At 42.1% G+C, this 19,466-nt stretch overlaps 1 protein-coding gene across 1 annotated transcript in view; it reads right to left on the bottom strand.

The window, feature by feature from the left end:
* Positions 1-523: 523 nt before the first annotated feature.
* fig4a (FIG4 phosphoinositide 5-phosphatase a) overlaps positions 524-19,466 on the bottom strand; it is a 53,731-nt gene continuing 34,788 nt past the window's right edge. The window contains exons 19-24 of the mRNA XM_084560476.1: positions 19,170-19,317; positions 18,945-19,028; positions 17,031-17,229; positions 9,383-9,471; positions 4,628-4,702; positions 524-794 (exon numbers count right to left, since the gene is read on the bottom strand). Coding sequence (XP_084416602.1) covers positions 617-794; positions 4,628-4,702; positions 9,383-9,471; positions 17,031-17,229; positions 18,945-19,028; positions 19,170-19,317 — 773 coding nt within the window. The 3' untranslated portion in view covers positions 524-616. The remainder of the gene's footprint in view (positions 795-4,627; positions 4,703-9,382; positions 9,472-17,030; positions 17,230-18,944; positions 19,029-19,169; positions 19,318-19,466) is intronic.

The following is a 19,466-nucleotide window of genomic DNA, read 5'->3' as shown; positions in this document are numbered from 1 at the left end:
CTCTGCGCACAGCCCGGAGCGGAAGTCCTTAGTTAATTAATTAATTAATTAATTAATGGTAATGATTTAATATTATTTACATCAATTTACACGTTTTCAAATTTGCATACAGTTAAATAATTAAAAAAAAAAAAAAGTCACAGTTAAAATTAAACTGATGCAAAAAAAGGCACAAAAATAAGAATAAGAATAAAAAATTAAAATTAAAATTAAAATACAAATTAAAAAAATAAAAAACCAATGAAATAAAAATGAAAATACGAATAAAAACAAAATAATAAAAAAAACAATAAAATAAAAATAAAAATCACGAAATAGGCAGATTGTTAGTTAATGTGACGACAAAAAAAAAAAAAAAACACAAACAAAAACAAATATTTACGACTGGATTACAGATGAAAAAAAAAATAATAATAAAAAATAATAATCTTCAGACTAGTCCAAATACAGGACTTTTCCATACAGCATTATCTTCATTATAAAGAATCCGTAGAAAGAACTGAACTCTTAATCGGAGCCACAAATAAAAAAAACAACAACATATATTTAAGCTGCAACACCTTCAGAGTCTTCAAGTCGGAACGCCGTTGCTGGACGTCCACGTTGGTGACAGGGATCACATGTATCTGTTCTTGACGTACTCCCTGTACACCAACACGTCTTCCCTGCACAGCGCCCTCACTTGGCCCTGGCCCGTCATCACGTGGCTCTCGAACAGCTCGCGGCTGTCCCTGTTGACCTGCGGAGGAGACACGGCGTAGATGCTGTCCTCGGGGAAGCAGGACACCGGCTCTCTGAGTTGGGAGGTGGGAAGATGAAACGGGAGGGAGGCATGTTCAAATGACGGGTGTAGAGAAAGATTTATTTTAGACACATGGAGCAAGGAGGAACAAGAAGAAGGCACAAACTCTTCACATCAACGTAAAAAAAAAAAAGAAAAAAGGTCTATATTTGTCAAACAGATAACCAAAGAATGTGCTAAGGGCTAGAAAACTATATTAATCCAACCGGCAGCACGCGAATGACCTGCTGCTGAGAGAGGAACATTAAGAGAGCTGTTAACGGAGACAACATGAGAACGGTGGAGATGGCCGCTTTTACAGTAGAATTACTCAGACTTTCGCAGAAGCTAGACTCTGAAGCATGTCTCATCATCTTCGGGGAGGATTATCAACTTGGCGGGTCAGCCGGTTCAAGCAGCAGCTGAGACGCCGTCGAGATTCTGCTCGGACGCATGTCTGCATTTAAAATGACCCTCGAGAGGCAGATCGAGGAAGCTTTGGGGTATATATTATAAACATATATACACATGACTCTAGGGTTCAAATGTAAACTTATACAGCGGATGTTTAAAGGCCAAAATGTGAGAGGTTTACATAAACCATACCAACACGATTATGTCTTGCAGAGTTTACTGCGAGTTTATAAAATCAAAACTTCAATTTAACATAAATAGATGAAGAACTGATGTTTTTAGTCTGTCTATTATATTCCAAGGATGAAATGAATCTCCACACCTGGCTGATGCTTCTCAACAGGAAGCGGAATTCATACGCTTTCCGTTTTTATCCCCTCAGATTGAATCAGCCTTACCTATGGGTCAATAAAGGAACTGCTACAGAGGGAGGTGGGAGACTAAATGGCCCCTAATGGGGAAACCACGTTTGGGGTGCTGTAACGTCTCAGAATAGCACTGTTGCACAACAACAGACACACCTGTCACACCCCTGTGGACCTGACACGAGGAGGACGGATGGACTAATGAATGGCCGGAGAGATGAAAGGTGAAGGAGGAGGCAGGGAGAGCGAGATGCAGGACTGCATCACCAAGGATGAAAAGTCTTCTGTGTACACAAATGTGTGATGTACAATAACTGTCATCTGTGATATTAGAGGTGGAGACAAAACCCATAGTCAATATTTGACGTTGCTGGAGGGGATGAAACTCTGTAGGTCTGACACGTTACATCCAAGCTCCTCTAATTCTCCTCGATGAATGTACCAAACACGAGTTCAACTGTTTGATACTAGCTTTTTAAAATAACACTGACCATCATGTGACAGCCATTCCCAGAAGGATGCAGTTTTAACCATAGACATATATACAAAGACGCCTCATTGAGCGGGTTGGCCCGTTGTTGCGATACGTCAACGTTGCCGCCATATTGGAGGAGGCAGCTCTTTGTAGTAGACGCTTAATAAAGTTCATATGGCGGCGACGTTGACGTTGGCGTCTATGTATATATGTCTATGGATTTAACGGTTTAAGAACAACTAAAAAAAGACATGAAGAACAGCACAAGGTGTTGACCTGGCCTCCAAATTCACCAGATCCCAAACTGATCAAGCATCTGTGGGATGATCCACAGAGGCCCCTCCCCTCAACCCATAGGACCCAAAGGCCTCCACTAACAACATCCTGTTGCCAGACACCACAGGACACCCTCAGAAGGCCCATGTCCATTCTCTGATGAGTCACAACTGTTTCGGAGGAACTAGGGAGACCTACACTATATTAGACAGGTGGTCATAATGTTAACGAAAATGAGGGCTCACGTCAACTGCCACCATCCAGTTACAGCACAGCGTTAGCCGAGGACGACGAAGCCAACGCTGAAACAGCTGCACCGTCAAACCGAGCTACGAAAATAACGCTCCATCACCTTCTGGTACTTCTTGTGCAAAGTGGAGAAGAAGGATCTTTGTTACAAGACGGTCAAGACACCAGGTATCAACCGTGCAGTCCCATTACAGAGCAATGAAGATGACAGAAGAAGAAAGGAACAGTCCGATGTCCATCCCAACTGCACATCAAAGGACGCTCCTCCATGAAGATTTCAGAAGGTGTCTCCCCATGACTTCATTGCTTTCAGCCAACATCCAGTGAAGCCCCTAGTTTACTCTCCTGGCTCTTTCTCTGCCTGTTGAAGTCCTTCAATTTAACCTTTTCCTGCCAGTAGCCTTGGCTGGCTTCAGTTTCACACGATCTTCAGACCCTCTCAACCTGAACTGCGACCCCCCGCCTACAGCTGGTCTTGATGATGATTACTGCTCACAAACCTGGTTAACATCGAATACTACCCCCCCCAGCCACCCCGAGCTGTGCATTAAACGCTGCAACGTGCTGCACAAGAGGAAGAAAAACAAACCGCCACGTGAAATTATTTTAGTCCTTCTTTTTTTTGCTATTTTCGTGTTAAAAGCACCAAGTCCCATAATGTCCATTTATGTTTGATGCATGTGTGATGAAGAACCACGCCGCCATGCTACACGGGCATATTTTTAGAGAAAACAACTCTTTCTGTTTCATCACGTGCCCACGCTGCCTCTGAGCTGCATCCCTTTCAAAAGCCTTGTGCTTTAGTGCCTCTTAAGAAGTTCAAAGGGTTATTTCTCTTAAAGCGGAGGTTGCAACTGGTGCAGCATTAGTGGACGGAACATCTTTGCTGAAGATAATAATGATGTTTTACTTCTTTTTTTTTGATTGCACGGTCGCTCTTATCGTAGAAATTTGACAGATGAGACAATTTTTCTGCTTTAAAATAAGAAAAGATGTGTAGTGGTGTGTATATAAGGGTAAACAGGGGGTTGAGTTGAGTCCTAAATTATTCAGATTCAGAAAGAAAGCAGCACAGCAACATAAAAATAAATACGCCTCTTCAAGTAAAATGATCTGGGTACTGGGTCATTACTGTTGATGAACTATTGTTTTGTTGCTGTTGCTGGTTGACATGGATGGTGTAGGTCTCCCTTGTGCCTCCAAAACAGTTGTGACTCATCGGAGAATGGGCCTTCTGAGGGTGTCCTGTGGTGTCTGGCAACAGGATGTTGTTGGGGGGGGGGGGGAGCTTTGGTTCCTATGGGTTGAGGGGAGGTGCCTCTGTGGATCATCCCACAGATACTTGATCAGTTTGAGATCTAGTGAATTTGGAGGCCAGGTCAACACCTTGTGCTGTATTTCAAGTTTTTTTAGTTGTTCCTAAAGCGTTTTTGTGCTGGGGATGGCTGCTGCCATCAAGGAGTGTCATTGCTGTGGGGTGGGGGTGCCTGGTCTGGTCTAGGTGGGTGGTACATGTCTAAGTAACATCCACATGAATGAATGCCAGGTCCAAAAGCTTCCCAGCAGAACACTGTATTGTCACAAGATGGTCAAAGTTATTTACTTCTCATGTCAGTGGTTTTAATGTTGTGGCTGATTGCTATATATAGATTAATTTGTGTATGAAGCGCCGTCTTTGTGTGTCCACACTGCAGCTCAAAAGAAAGAGGCAAGACTGCTTATGTGGCTGCACGTGTGGTTGAACTCTGACTGCGGATGAGAAAGGTATGCTCCATCGTTTAAGTGCACCAGGTGAAGGGCCGACTAACTCAGAGATAAGTGAAGAAAGTTGCGAGACACGGCGATTAAACGGCGCAACAGCTAGTAACCTCACCAGGGACCACTTAGTGCCAGCCTTGTCCCAAGGCTACAGGGGATGTTGAGTGGTATTTGAAAGGGTCAGATTAAAAACCTTAAACCAATATTACAATGCTTTAAACCGCACGTGAGTTAGGATTATTGATTCTGGTATAAGTTTTATTTCTTTCTCTCCCCCTCCTTCATTAATGCGGCACGTGTTTTACTCACAAACAGATGATGTTGGCCAGGTTTATGTGTTGAGTTCTCTCCACGCTGTGCTGGCTCTCGCCCAGATGAGCAAACCTGCAGAGAAAAAATGGAAGAAAGAAAGAAAATGAAAGATATTTCTGCAGAAAATCTACATTTGTTTGTCTCTTCCTCTCGCGCCTGTGATCTCCATCATGTGTGGAGCCATTTTGAAAAAAACTAAACGGTGTCATTAGGGCTCTAGAGAAACATATAAATGTCAGCATAATATTATCTCCTTTGCTAAACATGTCTGTTGAGACCTCTAATGCTCTGATCACATCATCAACGAAGCTCAAATTTCTCCCGGAGGTCATTTTTCTCTGGCGGAGACAAAATAATATACAGTAGTTGAGAGTTCCCCTCCGGCTCTTGCTTATGATTTTTAATATTAATGCATTGATTAGTGGCGCTCCGGCTTAAGCTAACATCTCTGGAGCCATTCCAACTTCCAGCTTCAATAATGAATGCAATTTCATTCTCATTATGTGCCACTTCAGAAGTAGGATATGAACAACATTCTTCACTACAATTTGGATCATTGTTTTTTTTTGTGTTTTTGTTGTTGTGGTTGTTGTTTTTATCTCCAGTCACGTATCGCAACCGTGTCTCCCATGAAAGCCAGGATCTCGTGACATTCGGAGATAATCAGGAGGATTGAGTCAGTCTAAAAGCTGCTTTTAGTAAATTCATTTATTGTTGTTGCGCCACTTTTTAACTTTACATACCATACGCTTTTCCCTTTTCCATGCATTGATAGTCCAAATCTGTTTTATTCTCTTTCATTGAGAAAAACACGGAGCAATTCTTTTTTTTCTAATTATAATAAGGCACGTCAAAATAAACTGAAATAAACGGTTTATTTTTGTAAATCGTCTTTGGCCTTGAGCCAGACGGCAACAACGTGGACCATTATCTTATCCGACACCGCAATCATGCTCTTGTACTCGGGGCCAGAGAGAAGAAAAGACGGGTTACAAAAATAAACTGTTTATTTCAATTAAAACTAACGCACGCAGGTGCCGGGTGACGATTGTTGAGTTTTCTGTGGCCTCTCCAGCCGTGCCTCTTTATCCACACCTTCACAGGCACGGCTGATCTATGTGACCAAGCCCGTGCACCAACCAAATCCACTGCCACTGCAAGGTCAATGGAGGTGCAACGTAACATTGGAAAGGAGCTCCAATACTATTGGCACTGATACCGCCCTTAGACAACATACCGTTACCCTTTTAGGAGGCAATAATGCGACTTCAGGCTGGTTTGCCAATGCTAATAGAAGAAGAAAGAAGAAGAAGAAAAAGAAGACGAAGAAGACGAGGAAGACAACAAAGACAACAAAGACGACGAAGAAAGAAGAAGAAGACGAAGAAAGAAGACGAAGAAGACGAAGAAAGAAGACGAAGAAAGAAGAAGAAGAAGAAAAAGAAGACGAAGAAGACAACAAAGACGACGAAGAAAGAAGAAGAAGACGAAGAAAGAAGAAGACAAAGAAGAAGAAGAAGACGAAGACGAAGAAAGAAGAAAGAAGAAAGAAGAAGAAGACGAAGAAGAAGACGAAGAAAGAAGAAGACGAAGAAGAAGAAGACGAAGAAAGAAGAAGAAGAAGACGAAGAAGAAGACAAAGAAGACGACGAAGAAGACGAAGAAGACGACGAAGAAGACGACGAAGACGAAGACGAAGACGATGACGTAACGATGCACCTACAGTAGAAGTCTGTAGGTGCAGGCTAGCTGAGGGGGGTGGTCAGAAGTAAAAGAAGTTGTACTGTACATTTTAAACATTCTGCCTTAATTTTGGTCTATATTCACAGTCACTTCCACCTACAGCGTAACCTGACCTGCACCCCTCACAACAGCTATTTATTGGTCCCAAATGGATTTCCTTTTCCAGTCTCAGTCTAAACACAGAAATTCTCCCTTGTTCCGCCTCCTACACACCATCTGCTAGATGCTTTCTCCAGTTACTACACACCAGCACGCAGGTATAAATGCTCTCACCAGCCTTGACCTTCACAATGTAGGGCAGACCTGTTGCTGGAGTATAAGCCAAGGTTGATCCTACTGTGGCCTGGTATTGTGCAGCTCAACCAGCCGATAACACGTTCCAAACAACGTGCTGGTGGCATGTAGCATGGTGCTACAACCATAGACTGAGATGGCTGGTGGAACTGATCCTCAACAGTGAAGCCAAAGCAAGTAGAGCTCCCCCTGGTGTCTGGCTGCAGTATAGGTCACCGCCTCCATGTTAGTGGATGGGACTTGGGCCGAACTAAAACACTAAAGTACACGTCATATCATTTTTTTCATTTCTGTCATTTTAGGTAGTTAATACAATGTCAATGCATGTTCTACTGTCAAAATAAAATAGCATCAGTTTGGCCAATGCAAGGAAGTGGGGATGCATTGTCCATATTTATATACAGTCTATGGTCTCAGCTCCATTTGAGGGGTTAACCAGAAAAGTGAGCGCCAGCGATCCAAAGAAGCAGACTAGGAACCTTAGACAAACAGTGGTATCGGTCCACATTCGGTGTACATTTTATTTCTTGAGGGGAAACACTTGGACAAAAGTGATGAGTCACGGTTGTAGCTGCAAACGAATCACTGAATCATGTAACTAGACTACTCTTTGGTGTGATGTTTTGGTTGTCATCTGCGCTGATGACTGTCGGTTGAATCATCCCGTTCTCTGAAACAGACACCGACCATTGTGATCTTCGTGAAGGCAGGACTTATTAGAGGAGAGCAACAATATTAAGGAGCAAATATACTCCATCACAAATTATTGCCGCCCTGTCTTGACCACTTTCGCGACTTTCCTGAACTGGAATCCAACATGCACACGATGGTACAGAACTACTTTTCTAGCTCTTTTTTTTATTTGTTAGACACAAGTTTTTGTGTGACAGCTGAATCAGATATCAACAACTGTTCAAACCAATTTAGACTAGCAAATTAGTCGGCAGCTAATTTAAGAGGAAGGCCTAATAAACAAAAAGTCCACACGTTCGAGTAGTTATTGCAAAGTTTGTGTTTGCAATCATTATCTTGCTCCACTATGAATCTCTCTCCTCAAAGTTTGAGAATTTACAGGTTGTCAAAAAAAGTATGGCAGATCTTAAATGTGTTTTGGACCCCATTATATTTGCTAAACTACAATGTGCACTTGTTAGCCTCTAAACGGCAAATACGCCTTCGAAGAGAGAACCACAAACTGACTACTCAAATACTACACTAGACCAGATATCCTCTGTGGGTTTGCGCGTGTGAAGAAAAAGGAATGCTATTAAATCTCCATCAGATGCATCACACTGTATGAAACGTGCTGCTTGCTTCCAAAGAACAGATAGTTGTGTTCAGTTTCAGATCCTGGAGGCGGCGATTCGCTGCAGCTCATCAGCATTGTTGGGAGCAAACAGGGAGAACGGACAAAATGAAATAGAAAGGACATAAAGGAGAATGAAAGAAAGGAGAAGTAGACGAAGAGCAGTGAGGTCAGAAGTGTGGTTCACATGTTCGCCGGATAGAGTTGAGAAAATGACCCATATCACCCTGAGGGGGCGGCTGACACTGACTGCTTGTTCCGTCCCTTTCTGTCTTGGGCGTCGAGTGTATTGTAAATTAAAATGAAAAGAAAGCTTTTCCTTTTTTTTTTTCCTGGGCAGAAGCAGCTGGAGAATAAGGCTGGAGCTTAAACAGACACGTGCTGCAACATGACGGCATAGAAACATGCTAGACGCACAGTATATACAGTTCAGACGAACAGATGTCAGTTCAAATTGGTAGGCAAGAGAAAGAACAAAATGTACTGATGTGTGTTCCTTTCTCTGGCCTACAGTAGTTTATATTTGATGTATATTATATAGCCTGTGCAGACATACTAAAATATCTGGGAAAGCATGTGTGGGACCAAATTGCTGTTGTATATGGATTGCATCTGTGGTGTGGAAGTTGCAATCTCTCTATACATCTCTTTTGGAAAAACTACTTAAATTTAAGTAAAAATTTCAATTTGCACAAAATATTGATCTGCAGAACTAAAGAAGTCTAATCAGCTGTACTTTTGTGGTTTATGCTACATAGCAACCATTAGTGAGGTACAATTTTACATGTAAGTTTAGCATGTAAACGTTGTCACCTACTGTGCAATGTTAATACAGTTATGGGTGCCTTTTAGACTTGGTTTCCAAAAATATGCATTAGTCTCATAACGCAATCCAATGCAACAGATCTACCACAGACATGGCTCAAAACTGTAAGGACGTCCATCATAAACAAAGTCGTCGTCCACAACCTCAGAATCGGAAAAATATTCAGCACTAGCGTATCATAACAAAATATTGGTGAAATGAACGAGTTTCGCGGCAGATAATGCGTTATTTAGAGGATGCGTTTCGGTGCCCCAGTCACTCCCACTATATGGATATACACGGCGCTCCCTTGGATCTAAATATCTTCCGAACAACTCCAAATGACACCAAAGTTATATGGGTGAGAAAACGATCGTATTTTATACCAGAAATAAGGTCCAGGTTGTAAAAAAACGGTAATTCCCCATTAATGATCTTTGACAACATCAATCAAAACTGCAAATTATTTTCTTTGCAGAATTTGAATGGGCCATAATCTGATTTGTTTTTGATTGCGCTTTATTACAGACATCACATTGTCGCCTTAAACACATAATCTGTCTCACCTACTGCTAATTAATTTATAGTGGTAACTTAAATTTACCTTTTGTATATGAGCAGGTCATCCTCAGAAGGAAACTCAGCCAGATTAAGTCCATAAGGCTCCTTGAACGTCTGTTGCTGCTGGACCTCCTGCAGAAATGAGGAGGCAAACATAAGAAGTGTGCATTTAAAAAAAAAAAAAAAAAACACAAAAAGTCTTTCTTAATAAGTTTAACAATACCTTCTAAAGGTCAACATTAATACAGAGCTTCTCAGGTCAGAGCATGAACTCATACAGACAAGGTCACCGGGTTCAGCTGCTTCTCCATGGGTGATTCAGTACGGCCCGAGGAGTGTAATCTAAGCAACTTTGAAAGTAATTTGATTGTTGTGGTGTCTGATGAGGCCGTTTTATGTTCTTTCATGTCCGGGGACGGTGCCCTCCTGGGGTTCTCGAACACAGTGTGTCCGGAGTTTGTAGAGATATGATAACAGTAATAAACCGGAGATCAGATTAAGAAGGTCAGACTGTTCCAAGTCGACTGATACTAAAGGGCTTCAGATGGGATTCAAAACGGCATGAAGTTCATAATGTGACAGTGAAGTCAAACGGAAATAAACACTCTGATTAGGAAACAAAAAGCAATGGGAACGATTAGCTTTAATTTATTAAAGTACAGAAACATAATTACTAATCAGACAGAGAAATGCTATGCTCTATTAAGAACACGTAAAAAGAAACCTTTTTGCAAAATATATCACATTAAATAGAAAATATTAAAACCAATAAAAACAAGTGACCCAGTAAGGATTAATCAGCTAAAACTAAGTAGACATGTTCAACTGCTTAGAAAGAATTTCACTGAATATCGCTGTCACATTGGGAAAAAGTGTGAAAAGGTGATTGCCCCCCTGTTAGGGTTAGGGAAATCACTTCAATAGGACCTGCCTGACAAAGTGAAGTAGACCAAAAGATCCTCAAAAGCTAGACATCGTGGCGGGATCCAACGAAATTCATGAATAAATGAGAAAGAAAGTAATTGAGATCTATCAGTCTGGAAAAGACTCCATCGAACCACAGTGAGAGCCATTACCCACAAATGGCGAAAACATGGAACAGTGGCGAACCTTCCCAGGAGTGGCCAGCCGACCAAAATCAACCCAAGAGCGCAGCGACGACTCATCCGAGAAGTCACAAAAGACCCCACAAGAACATCCAAAGAACTGCAGGCCTCACTTGCCTCAGTTAAGGTCAGTGTTCATGACTCCACCATAAAAAAGAGACCGGGCAATAATGTTCCTGCATGGCAGAGTTCAAAGACGAAAACCACTGCTGAGCAAAAAGAACATGAAGGCTCGTCTCAGTTTTGCCAGAAAACATCTTGATGACCCCCAAGACGTTTGGGACAATACTCTGTGGACTGACGAGACAAAAGCTGAACTTTTCGGAAGGTGTGTGTCCCATTACATCTGGTGTAAAGGTAACACCGCATTTCAGAAAAAGAACATCATATGGTGTGGTAGTGTGATGGTCTGGGGCTGTTTTGCTGCTTCAGGACCTGGAAGACTTGCTGTTATAAATTCTGTCTGCCAAAAAATCCTGAAGGAGAATGTCCGGCCATCTGCTCGTGACCTCAAGCTGAAGCGAACTTGGGTTCTGCAGCAGGACAATGATCCAGAACACACCAGCAAGTCCACCTCTGAAAGGCTGAAGAAAAACAAAATGAAGACTTTGGAGTGGTCTAGTCAAAGTCCTGACCTGAATCCTACTGAGATGCTAGGGCATGACCTTAAAAAGGCGGTCCATGCTCTAAAAAACCCTCCAGTGTGGCTGAATTACAACAATTCTGCAAAGACGAGTGGGTCAAAATTCCTCGACGGCGCTGTAAAAGACTCATTGCAAGTTATCGCAAACCCTTGATTGCAGTTGTTGCTGCTAAGGGTGGACCAGACAGTTATTAGGTATAGGGGGCAATCACTTTTTTGCACAGGGCCATGTAGGTTTGGATTTTGTTTTCCCTTAATAATAAAAACCTTCATTTTTAAAAACTGCATTTTGTGTTATCTTTGACTAATATTTAAATTTGTTTGATGAGCTGAACATTTAGGGTTGACAAACATGGCAGGATGCAAATTACCATTAATGCAGCATATTTACGTCTATTGCTGTCTGAACAGATGTTCATTAATGTTCACTGTCCCTATCACATAAATAAAGCAACAACAACCCAAACCTTGACAAGAGTAGACAACATTTATGGCTTTTCCACATGTTTCCGACACCCAATGCACAGTTTTATTCACCGTGTTAGCTTTACCGTAGATTTCCATAAAGTAAGAGTCTGCGTTCACATGCTGGTGGAATGGCACGACTTTCAAGTAAACAGCATAAACGGATCTTGCCTTGAGTCGTGGTGTGAAACTGCGAAGATGGTGTTAAATTGAGAGGGCTGAGCAGCTGAGCATTGCTTAAATACTGCCTGGGGATAAATTTTAGTTCATTGCACATGACGGTTTATATAATTCTATATTGTTTAACACAGATACGATACCGTAGTAAATACCCAAATGGGAATGTGTGTTCTTGAGTAATCCAGGTAATTAACAAAGATATGTTAAGGTTATGTGATGTTTTATCAGTCACATAAATAGCTGAGGGAATAGGGATAATAGCTGATGTGTTTTGGTGAATGACATCTGCCCTAGAAACATGTTTTAATAGTGATAAATAAATGAATTAAACCCTTGAAAACCAAAGTTGCATATCAGATTTATGCAAGGAGATGGTAAATCCCAAACCTCTAAGACCTGTACCATCTAATTAGACTCAAATATTAGAATTTTAAGTGAGATTTGACAGAAAAATGAGATTCACTTTATAGGTTATCCCTCGAATGACTTGAAATTGAAAGCGAATTTTACCTACTATCCATGAACTTAGAAAAACGGAGAGGGGCTTGTTATGCAACAGCGTACTTGGGAGTCGCCTGAAAGCAGCCAACGGCTATGCCATTGTTCTCTTTGACTGTGTTCTGACATTTGCAGCAGCATGCCCACTAATATAATGCTTTCAATTTTCACAGTATTTGTATTGATTTGAGCTGGGGAGGGGGGGGGGTGGAACATGTGAACACACACTAACGCACAATCACGAAAACACACTGGGAACGCATGGGAACACGTAAATACGTCCATATAGTGAGTGAGAGCACAGCCAAGGAGAGGGGCGCGTAAACATACGCTTGCTCACACACCCACACACACTGCAAATCTATGCGAGCACATGTACGCCAATACCGGAGTGGAATAATAAATGGGCATGTGTAATTACATGGCAAACGCAGTAATGATCTGATGTTTAAATATTTCAGCAGTTGTGTGTTGCGCTGGCACCCTGGCAATCCATTCTCAGGGACAGACTCACAGGCGGCGACACGAGATGCATGAGAGCGGGTGTGTGCGCCCGACACGTGAGCTAGCTGTCCAGGCAGAAATATTCATGACTAGCTCTTTGCTCAAGGCCCTGACAAGACAGAGGAGAGAAAGCCCAAGGAAATGCATCATAAATCTGGAGGGGAAATAGATGAATGGAGGGCGATTGGCGCCTACTCAGAGGATCAGATATGGTCCTTGAAGGGAGATTTCTCTCAGCTCAGTGAGGTCAGGTCAGGGTTGTGTTTTGGAAAACAAAAACGTTGTCTTATTTCATGTACACTGGAAATGATGACGGATACTCGTGGGAGCTTCTTCGTCTTCTTACAGAGCCGAACTCATGGCCGCCATTTCTGTGCACGGGATGATTAATTCATCTGCTTAGCAACAGTGAGAAAGGCAAGACCCAACAAGACAGACCTTGTAGACCACTGACCATTTGCTTCGTTCTCCATCTGCACAGAGTGAAGGATTATGGGAATCCTACCAATGTGGAGGCTACAGTGTCTTGCTTGCATGCTGTCCTTAAATAAGCTAACAGGGAGTTGATGAGACAGAGCGTAGGTTGAATGCAGACCGATCTAAAGACTAGCTTGAACTGGAAAGGGAATGACTGGCAAGAGTTCACCATGAGGTTCACCATAAGTCCACCAAAGAGGAATTTCTTTGGGCAGTCTGTTCTGTGGCAGGGGAAAAGCAAAAAGACCAACAACAGCCCAAACGTTAAAAACGGTAGACGACATTTCTGGTTGTTCCACATGGCAACTCCATCAGAAGGTCTAGGAATGATTGTGTTATGAAGAACAAGACAACGACACAGGAGTCTTGGCATTACCGTTTGGGCATAAACCCAACGATTGGACAAATTAAAACGTTGATGTGGCGTCGACACAACATAAAACATCCTGTCAGGGCTAATGATCACCACCTTTGGGTGTAGGCCTTTGCCTGAATAGCAGTTGAGTTTGTATCCCTATCTATACAGATTCATATAATATTCTGAACTATAACAACTTTGAAGGGATTTTAGAAAAGTCACCATTTTATTCTTTTAGACATTTGTTTTCTGAAGTCAAAGTGATTTAGTCTTCTGCGTCAATTTGACGCCATAGCTATGACGACAGTTCAGACCCTAACGGCGTAGTCTGACGTGCACCTATCCAAAAATGTATCAACGCGACTCGGTGATGCAGACCGTAAGAGCTGTGATTGGTCCACTTGGTAGTACCATGTTTCAGCGTTAGTACTTCCGGCTGATTCTTCATCTCTGCAATTTTCGAATTGATTGATTTAGATCAATAAGGATGGAACACTTCAAGGAAGGGTTAACTGAGGACGTTCGGCAAAAGTTTCAGTTGTCATATAGTATAAATGGCTCGTAACGGCGTAGGTTACGATGTCTATGTCCCGCAGTACTTTAAGTGAGCCTTTAGCCCTGCAATAGACTGGCAAGCTGTCCAGGGTGTACCCCGCCTCTCGCCTAATGGCAGCTGGGATAGGCTGCAGCCACCTCACGACCCTCTGGAGGACAAGCGGTTATGGAAAATTAATGGAAGTGATGTCTTATTGCCAAAAAACGCGATAACATAATACCTTCAACCACAACTGCCGAAGGCGTAAAAATACAAATGTCAATGTCTTGGCGGTGCGAGAACAAAGGGCTACCTCTACTAGATTTAATGGCTATCCATAGTTTTTGATACATGTCAATCCAGATTCAAAGGTTGAACTGATGGACCAGCTGACAAAAGCTGCGACACCATTCAATGCACAAAGAACCAATTTACCCCAGGATCCACAGGTGTTTTGTAAGTGACATTTGACCGTGTAAGAAATAATAACAGGAAATGTCTTCCACCAGGCTGATTCATTGTTGAGTCCCCTGCCAACAGAGCACCTGGTTTGTGGCTACAAAGAGAGTGATCTTTGAACATCTGAAACTAAATGAGAGTGAATCAGAGCCATTATGTATGCAAATTGGGACAGAGACACAAAGTGCGGGCAGAGGGAGTCACCTCAGTCCTGCTGATGTCATGGTGTCTCTAAATAATGCTTGTAACCGTGGTAACGTCATTTCACATGCAATCAACAGTTTACACATCACTTGGGTGTCATTGCGCAGATATTTCCTACAAACTGAGACTTTCTGAGATGAAGTCCAAGAGAAAGTCTCAGAAAAAAACATCAAGAGGAAGTAACGCTCTGGGGCTTTCGTTCCATCCTGTTGACCCAATTAAGGGTCTTGGCCTCTCTGTGGAAATGTGGGTCAGTGGTACGCTGTACTTTAAAGGTGTGACCAGCCCAACTGGGGCATGAAACAGATACTGACATAGAGTTGACAGTATTTGTTACACCTACACCTATTATAGCACATAGTGAACTACATAGTGAGTTAGGAAAGCAGCAATAAGATCCGATATACTCTACAGCTGTCCTGCTTCTATGGAGGGTTAGAGTTTTTTAGCTCATTGTTTTGGTGTTCTGCATGGTAACTTTAATGTTTAGGTTCAAGGCTCTTCTAATACTACGGGACATAGACGTCGTAACCTATGCACATAGCCTGAAACTTTCACAGAAGACAAGTCATACAAATGTTTGTATCTCCGAACCTTTTCTTGAAGTGTTCAATCTTTATTGATCCAAAACAATCAATTCAATTCGGAAATACTAAAGCGGAAACACGGTACTACCAAGCAGACCAATCACAGCTCTTGCGGTCTTCATATGCTCTGCGCTGTCTCCGTAGCTTCTGCGCCAACTTAATGCATCCTTATGTCTAAACCGCCCACCAGGCTCAATCCACAACTAGAACGCCTGATAAAGCTTCTAACTTTAACCTTAGCCTTCTGTTTGCTAACATGTTCATCATGGCAATTTTATATGAGGCAGTTTATGCTCTTTTTTTGTTCATGATGTTTTCAGCTCGTTCCAATGCTGACAAGAAGCCAAAAACGTAATCAGATGATGCAGCTTTACTGTTCATTTGCGGCGGAACATCTAGCCTTGAGGTGAGATGTCGTGTCAAGGACGACATATAATACCAAACGGCTTTGTCAGAGATAACATTCATGGTTAGCAAGTTCACAGTTCACCATGGTCTTATTGAGATTCAGTGGCCTCCAGTTGGAATAAAATGACTTTACCAGAGTACAGCAGGACGATTAATTCTCAAGGGACAGAAGTGACTCCAACAACTTAAAGTGCAACATGTTCCAGCGCTGCTATAGGGGGTAAATATAATTGGTCAGCATGCAACAATGCATTGACCGTGAAACGCAACCAGGTAACCATGTCACCAGGATGAGCATATTGGTTTCTCTGACCCCAGAGCTGAAGGGAAATTAGACACTTAAGATATATTTAGATTCTTGTTCAAGAAGAGGGCATCTGACTGGTCCTCAATTAATTATTAAGAATGACAATGACCCCAAACATAAAGCCAGAATGAAGAACCATCTTTATCGACAAGAAGAACAAGGAGAACATACAGCATCTCTTAGCATCTCTGATTTGGTGCACATCACTGCACTCTCTTTTCAAGGTAGCCCGGATCAAGGTCCTGAGTCATACAGAGGTACACTCAAAGGTGCTTTCTCAACGTATAGAGAACGAACTTTATTATAGAACACAGAAGAATCAAGAATCACTGTAGATTTATAAGGACGACCCCCACACCCGCTTACTTTATAAACTAAAAAGATGAAGGAAAAGTGAGAGGGAGACAGCGAATGAGATCTGTTTGGGACTGAAGTGAAAAATGAACAGCAATCATATTAATAGAGTTTAATTTCATCTACTCACGCTGAAACCAGCATTAGCACAAGCTCACACCATTCAGACTCTCTGCTCTGTCCCTGAGATTGATCGAAGCGACATCTACCCTTGAGTCTGACGCACACAGAAACATTGAACTAATTTCTTACGGGAGACTCAAGGCAGGTGGGTGGGAGAAAATACAATCATGATGACATACCCAAATTGCAATGCAAGAGGCATTTGAGGCCTAAAATATAAATAGTTGGCAACCCAGCTTGGACTGAGATGACATTTCCCTGAGGTCTTAAAAAGACATTGCATTTCCTCGAATTATCTAAGTATCTCATTGGGTAGGTGGTTATTTCCTCTTCATATTAAAGAAAAATGCTCAGAAGTGATAATACTTTTGACTTGGTTCCATTTGTGTGTTCTTTGCCACCCACTCTTACTGGATATCACGTCTGACTGTTGCAATAAAAATGTGTTTAGAACATGTGAATCTATCTCACAAGAAGGTGTACCTCCTGAGTGCGGCTGCTCTCCCCAGAGTCCATTAGCAGTTTGATCGGGGTCGACCGCTGGGACACGGGCCCCTCGTCGTCACGGTCATCCTCGGAGTCATCCTCGGACGTGCTAGAGATGGCCTCCTCGCTCGGGGGAGGAGGTGCGCTGGCTGCAGTCTTCCTCTGGAGCAGCGTCTCATCCTTATTGCTCTTGTTGCTGCCAACGTCCACACACATGGGCACAGATTAGCTACGATATGCCACATTTTGAAGGGAGTTTGCGTTTCTTTTTCATGAGTTTATTTCAAATATAGTCAAGTTATGTCAAGTCAGGTACAAACTGAGCAGCAAAGGCATCACGTACTTCCACGAGAAACCTGACTAAACCTGCACCTGTAACAAACTTTGTGGTGCCCATCAACAGCAAAGAGTTTTGAACCATCTTTCTACAGAGGATGTCTGAAAGGCCGCCTTTATTCTGCATATAACCCTTCTGAAGGTGAGTGTTTTCTGTTGTGGTCGAGTAAAACATGGGTGAGTACCTACAGTTTTTAATGGACAAACACACACAGCACAAGTGAAATAAGACTCGACTCTACTAGCATTGACTTAATCCAGCTTGTCTACTGTATACTGCACATTGACTGATATGTATGATTAAAATCCAACAAGCTGATAAAGATGTGAGAGTTTTAGATTTAGATGATTTAGAAAAATGCTTATATTTCAAACGTAAATTGTGCTGCTCAGCACAAAACCGACTCGCGGATCTTTGTCAGAAGTATGTTTGTCAAACATTATTTGTTCCACCATTTCAATCATTTCTTTTTAGATGTGAATCTAAAATGTGAAGAATGTGAAGTCTGAAAATACATTTGTTCAATTTCGAATAATTTAGGTTATTTTTATTGGAGGGAACATGTCCCCCCCATCCCCCCCGGGATTTGCACCCATGGATAAGACACAACTCAGATTCAGAGGTCAATGGGAATAGGACCATGCTGAAGGAATAGCAACATGCTGAAGGAATAGCACAGGTAGGATTAAATTTGCGAATTAAAAAACATGCACGGAAACTGCAGTCTTTGGAGATTTTTCACAAGGAAATGGGTTATGTGTATTTATTAATGGAACAGTGCACAGAAGAATATTCAAGCACCAACGGGGAGCCACGGAGGGAAGAACTAAACTCGTCAGGGCTCATTTGTGGAAGAACTGAAAAGTTTGCTGGCTGAAAAACGGCTGCAAATGCTGCATACATGGAACAGCACACGTGATGTTTCGTGGAAGTACCACATACAGACTATTTTTCTTTTCAATCTGAACTGTGAATCTGTTGTTCCAGAAAACAAACTTTTTATTGTATTTATTGATTCACTACAGGTTCTTTTTTTTTTTCTTCAGTAATTGGCTTAAAGGCTAAAATTACATGACTAAATGGAATTAGATTGAAGTGCTATTATAAGATATGAAACCCCCAGTGGGACTGTAATTTAAATTCAGAGGAAAAGCTTTATATGTGTAACAGCCATTAAAAAATAAACATGTCTGCCCATTCAGTTAGCAATCCAGGAAAACATTGACTCAGCATGGAATATTAGAGTGGCCATGAATAGTGAAACAGTGGTCATGTTGTGCCGCAGTGATGTGGGAACAAATGACAAGGAGAAGCTTTGCGTTACTCTTTGTCTCTAGCAGAGGGAGTGTGCATAAGTATCCATTTAAAAAATATATATATGCATACGCAATCCATTTCAGTCATTTGGCTTCCCAACAAAAACAGGGAAAAGGGCAGAGTGCTGTTTTCGGTTGCCTGAGAACACGGTGTCGTGTTTGTGTGTGCGGGCAGAGTGACATGGGATTTATTGCATTTAAAAAAGAAAAAGGAAAACACCAGCCAAACCATAACAAACACAAAACAAATGCACTCACCCAAGCACAGACTTCCCCGTTTCCTCTGGCTTGCGAACTGTGAATGGGCTTGGGTCCACTCCTACAGTCTTGGGCATAATTTCCCTTTTGAACGCAGATTGGAAAGAGAACTATTAGTTGACATCCTGCTCTACCACAACAGAAATGGCTAATGATTATCTGGTACACTGTTTATCCGATGAGTTTTTAACACTAAAAGGTGGGACAAATGTGCATTTTCGGCACCTTGCAGAATTGGTCATGGCGATGCAGAACGTGTCATCGAAGGAGGTGAGTTCATACGGTCTGAAGAACTCTGTGTAGATGTCAGTGCTCTCATCGAAGCAGTTCACTCTCTTCACTTTGACCCTCTTCATGTTCTCCTCACAGGGGACTTCACCCAGTGCACAGATAGAGCCACAAGCAAGCATACAGGAGACTTTAGAAGACAGGCTTAAAGCATAAGATTAATATAAGCTATTACTAACACGGCCCATGAAATGATCCAAACCAACAATGAACTGGTCCTACTAACAAATCTGT

This window comes from Chelon labrosus (genome assembly GCF_963514085.1).
Source record: "Chelon labrosus genome assembly, chromosome: 14".
NCBI classification, from domain to species: domain Eukaryota; kingdom Metazoa; phylum Chordata; class Actinopteri; order Mugiliformes; family Mugilidae; genus Chelon; species Chelon labrosus.
The sequence above is the reverse complement of the archived record's forward strand: the minus strand, read 5'-3'. Positions and strand labels throughout refer to the sequence as shown.